The following is a 5,988-nucleotide window of genomic DNA, read 5'->3' as shown; positions in this document are numbered from 1 at the left end:
GATTTTTACATACACAATTAACACAACAAAATGACTTGTTACATTTGAATTCGGCATCTGAGTATAGGTGATCATCACGTCAGCTCATTAGATGTAGCCAGCTCGCTGGGCTGATTGCTGTGAAACATGCAGTAGCCTTGTCCACAAATATAGGCGTTGGTCTGGGGTAAACTTAATTGCCATTTTTGGCGGAGCAGCATCAAAACAACCAAACCTGTTTTAATTAAGGCCTTGTCAACTCAGATTATTATCCCTGTGTAAAAGGTAATTCCATTAATTGTGTTTAAACGTCAATGGAACAGTTAACAACTAACATTTTCTCAGACGTTCACTCATTGAAAAAGATTGAATTCTAACAGCAACTTCATTAGCAAGGCCTAAGAATTATTATAAATAATATATTGTTATACATACGTTACAAGGGGAGTTCGATTTGTTAAACATTGAAAATCGTAGCGTAACAATAATTTTTTAAAAATATAACAAAATACAATAAATAATATATAACTATATAAATATATATATATATATATATAATATATATATATATATATATATATATATATATATATATATATTCAAGATTTAGATACGTGTAATAAATACAATCAACGTGCATTTCGTTGCAATATTTGATTCATTATTTACCTAACTGATTAATTTAGTTAACTTAAGTTCAGTTCCATATTTGTTATGCTAGACTAATTCAGATTCCAAAAAAGTACCCACACGAATATGCGATTATATTTTGCATAGATTCACTGATAGTCATAAATAATCTTAAATGGCCCTTCAACAATTAAACTTCACAGTCCCGCAATATTTCAATAGCATCCACTGAAGCGGGACTACCTATACCTGTCTTATATAATATATTTCAATATAAATTATATCCGCAATCACATTTTCATTTTTCAATTCATAAATGTGCTTCCTCGCAACACTATAGTCTGGACCAACTACTTCACATGCAGTATCGTGAACCCTTACCCTTTAACTCCATGATTGCCTAACAGCTAAATCCATTTTAAGGCACAAAGATTTTGTACAGCTTAAAATATGTGCATCTCCACGACTAACAGGACTGCTACTAGTTATACAAATAATACAAAAAAAGTTATTGGTTTTGACTTGCATTCAACAAGTAACAACAGGTGTGAAACAGTTTTCCTAAACTTTCTGAATAGCGTTGCTGAAATTCTATTTCTGTTTCTCTTTTTAGTGTTGGGCCTAATGTGCAGTAGCCAAACTTTATTGTTTTGTGTCGTTTTAGATATAGGTAACATATTTACAAGTTGTATGCATAAGGTAAATTAATTTACTAATTGTTACCTGAAAACAGATTAGTTTTTGCCAACTGCCATTAACACGGTTGTATGATTGATTTATTTTGCAGCGGTTATTAATTAAGAAGCCAATACTTTTTTGATATTTTGAATTCAGTACAAAGTGCCATTTATATTAATCTAAAATTAGGCTGATTACATGTCTATTTTACAGATTCATACAGTACATCCATCGTTAAAATATTGAGCATTAATGAAGTCACTGAAAACAATGCCCATATACAAAATGTCAAACCCAGCATTATATGTAATAGTTATATGTATAGCCAGACATCAATAATTATAATGCATTTGCCTTTCAATGTTTTCATTCGAGAGTAATTGAACACATACCTGCCAGTCTCCCATTTTTGCAAGTATTGACATTATTTTGCCTTCCTCCTGTGGCTGATGCACAGTGTGATCTCAATGATCCTCTGATCTCTTAGACAATTTCGCCGTTTACCTGAACAGGAACATCTCACCTTGTCATGAAGAGTTAGGTGCCACCTGGTTGCGCATGCGCATTTTACAAGGACTGTAAAACTCCGACCCAACATTACATGTCCAAGCAAATGATGGATTTACAAGAAGTCATCTTCTTGCCCTATATGACTTGTTCCTCTATTATCTGCATCTCAGGCGCATGAAAAAGGAATTGCACATTGGTTTGAACTTTTGGTCAGTTATTTAAGGCAAGTAGTGGACATTAACCCTTAAATGAAAGGAAACGAGAGAGAAAGAGAACGGTGAAATATTACTGAAAAATTCTGGAAAATGATTTAAACAGAATACACTCTTCTGAAGGATTTTGTTTTACAATGAATATACTAATAGTGGATGCTAAAAAAAGTTTTACTTTTGTTCTTGTATTTGCAAAATGAATCCTGTTGATTATGCATCTTTTTAGTTCCAACCATATTCATGTTTACTCTTTGTATATTAACTCTTAAGAGCTACACTGACAATTTATATTGTAAACGAAAACAAAGTTCTGTGCATTTTATAACAAAATGCAATGGGAATAGACATCGTTTTTATAATAAAACAAGCTCTTTCACTTTATTTGTTTCTTAAAAACAAATCTCACCCTCACCAACAGAATCCATTAAGTGAATAGTTTAATCCCTTTAGGGATTTGTGACTTCAGGGTATCAATACTATTTGTTAGTTCCTGACTTTCTCGGAAATTCTTTGGGATCATCTTTCTAATCTCTACCCCATTTTCATTTTTCTAACGACGTATTCTAACAACCCCCACCCCCCACCCCCAGCTCCCGGAACCAGGAAAGTAACTGAACTTTCTTGACCAAACTATAAATTATTTGCAAATAAAGAAACTGCCCCAATATATTGTAATTACATATAGATTAGCATTGGTGTTTAAGAAAGATTATCCTTTTGTCATACGAATGCAAGCACGTAAACAGCATCAGTTTTTAAATGGTAATTCTATGCTCAATTGTATACATACAAAAATATTGTAAGATCTAATACCACGATGGTGTAAAGTAAACTATTATTATTATTATTATTATTATTATTATTATTATTATTATTATTATTATAATAATAATATTAATAATTATAGTCAATCGTTTTTTAGCCTCGACAATGCGCCATATAATGAACTGTATGAATTACTAAAGCAAAAGAAATACCTCGCATTTGTGGATAATTCATCTGTTTCTGTAATTACTTTGATTGCCTGTTTTGTACTAAATGATAATATGCAGAACACCGTGCAAAAATATTGAAATTCTTCTTTGGTATTTTGAGCTGCATAGGTACACAGAGGGAGGTGCTGTTTTGTGTAATGAAGCATGAAATGTTTGGTTCACACTTCATAAACCCCACGCTCAAGTAACTTTATACATTTAGATTCAAATTACACATTTCGCATGACCATATAAATACGAACATGCAATGCACAAAGTATAACAGAGAGCATATAGGCCTATATACCCCACTATGCAAACTACAATAAATGAATATTTTTGCAAGCAACAAATTGCAAAGGTGTGTATATTTTGTGTCCTTTTGAATATGTCGCTTCCAAATTGTTAAACAGCAATTACTGAAAACGCTTTTACAGCAATATATTAAAACTAATGAAATACAATAAATCTTCTCCTAGCGGCTAAACACACACACACACACACACACACACACACACACACACACAGAGACACACACACACACACACACACACACACACACACACACACACACACACACACACACACACACACACACACACACACACACACACACACACACACACACACACACACACACACACACACAACATAAGAGCAATTATATTTAACAAAATAATAAATTTGAGCTACTTTTCAATTAGTTTGTGTATTATTGAAATTCAGAAAAAAAAAAATGTCTAAATGCTGTTTAAATGTAGCCATGCTCATTGCTACTTAATTATTGAGTAACCTTCTGCTGCGTTTAATGCCGAAAACTAAATTTGTAGGCCTATTGCAAAACAAAAACAAAACAAAAAAAAAAAAAAAAAAAAAACGCGTAAGGTGTAGTTTTTTCCTCTACATGGGGAGAACTTTGTAGACGATTGCATACACGCACAAACACAGAGTCCTGACGTTGGTTTAATTGATCAGCACCTAGTGTTCTTGAACACACACACACACACACACACACACACACACACACACACACACACACACACACACACACACACACACATATATATATATATATATATATATATATATATATATATATATATATATATATATATATATATATATATTTGGTGGGGGGGTGTATTTTTCTTTTTTTTGTAAATAGGCAGTCACAAACATGGTAGGCTATTAATGTGCAGCATTTTTTTTTTTTGTACGTCCTATCTTGATACAAAGTCGAATTGTCAGTGCCTTGGTTTCCCCGTAAGTCTCAGTGAAAATTAACTTACTAGGCTAGTGTGAATAAACACAAGTTGTAAAACTTACTTCGGAGAGGTACATGGGTACACGACCCAAGAACTCATGGAATGGAAATTATACATCCATCATATAGTTTTAAAACACACACACACACACACACACACACACATATATATATATATATATATATATATATATATATATATATATATATATATATATATATATAAATATATATAATATATATAGTTTATTAGTTTAATACCATACATTTTGAGTTTACAAATCAGTAGCCTAATATTTAATGCAGGTACAGCCTCGTTTATAATCAGTTCCCACAATTTAGTCACCAGCCCAAAGGAACATTTAAAAGCTATGGGGAACTGTTAGAAAAACATTGCGCTCTGGTAATCTATAAATATAAAGGATCTTTGAACTGTATGGAATGTGTATTACTTATAAAACTGAAAACAGCGAAAAAATATTAAAAACTATTCAAAAAATGGCGGTCTCGACCAGTAAGTGTGCAGTTTGAATAATTATATCAACGTAGCAAGAGAAAAATCCAAAAATGCTTAAAATAGTATAATCTACATATGCATCATGCAACTTAGTTTGCAGCATTCTAGATGTGATGTGCACAGACTGTCTTGAGAACGGTCTAGATAATTCTTTGTGAGAGACTGCTCAATTTCTATAAGTTTAACAAATTATGTCGCGTAAACAAACTTAGAAACTAAACATATGCAGATCCTGAAAGCGCACACATTTCAAACATAATGTTACATTTCAATGTTATTGTTAATCACCTGCAAAAAACCCACAAAAATAGCATTTTTGAGAAAACTATATTCATTTTGATAAATGCCGCTGTGTTTTGGAAATCCTTTTAATAATGCGTGCTTTAGTGTAATTTTCATAATGATTTTTATGTTATTGATTTTAGTTTTAATTACAGTTACTCCTACAACCTTTAGACCAGACTTTGAGGTTATAAAAGTAAAAATAAAAAGTAGCCCTAGTTGTGGAAATGTTTTTGAGTTGTTAACTATAAAGAATGGATAGGCCATTGAAATCAAATCAGACGGGTAGGGCCTATTGCAAACTGCGCTATAGTGAGAAACCCGTTTGAGCAGGTGGTGTGGTAGAATGTATGTCATTTGTAAATCTGCATTATTTCTACCTCTGTGCAATTATTTGACATCTATAAGTCCAGTATTTGAAAATGAATACAGGACCATGCAATTTGTCTTGCGAGTTTTAAGGTTGAGTCATTACTATGTTGGAACGTGGTGTACTGTTTATTTCTTCCAGACTTGAATAGGCAAAACTGATTGTTACACATATTTTCTCAAACTGTTTCCCTGCCAACCGTTTTCCATCCTTACATCAACATTTTACCAACAAGCCTGTAGCTGCAGCCAAGGCTGTTAGTGCATTATTAGTCCTCTGGCGCCATCATGTGCTCGAATTAGTTTAATATTCTACAAGGAAGCCAGAGTATGTGCATTCGTGAACTCGTCAAATACACTAACTGAAGTAATTGCATTTGAGGTATAAATTGTGCAATTTACAATCCTTTTAGCTGAAGAAGAATCTAATTGCACACAACCCTTCAAACGTGCAGTGTGCTCTTTTTTATCATTGTAATCATCATCATCATCATCATCATCATCATCATCATCATCATCATCATCATCATCATCATCATCAATAATAATAATAATAATAATAATAAACCAAGA

General features: G+C 32.5%; 1 protein-coding gene across 1 annotated transcript in view; it reads right to left on the bottom strand.

Moving 5' to 3' along the window:
- LOC121313054 (transcription factor AP-2-alpha-like) overlaps nucleotides 1-1,776 on the bottom strand; it is a 17,119-nt gene extending 15,343 nt beyond the window's left edge. Inside the window, exon 1 of the mRNA XM_041245184.1 lies at nucleotides 1,680-1,776. Within this exon, the coding sequence (XP_041101118.1) occupies nucleotides 1,680-1,712 (33 nt within the window). The 5' untranslated portion in view covers nucleotides 1,713-1,776. The remainder of the gene's footprint in view (nucleotides 1-1,679) is intronic.
- Nucleotides 1,777-5,988: the final 4,212 nt, after the last annotated feature.

This window comes from Polyodon spathula, chromosome 3 (genome assembly GCF_017654505.1).
Source record: "Polyodon spathula isolate WHYD16114869_AA chromosome 3, ASM1765450v1, whole genome shotgun sequence".
Taxonomy (NCBI): Eukaryota; Metazoa; Chordata; class Actinopteri; order Acipenseriformes; family Polyodontidae; genus Polyodon; species Polyodon spathula.
This window is presented reverse-complemented; position numbering and strand designations above follow the sequence as displayed.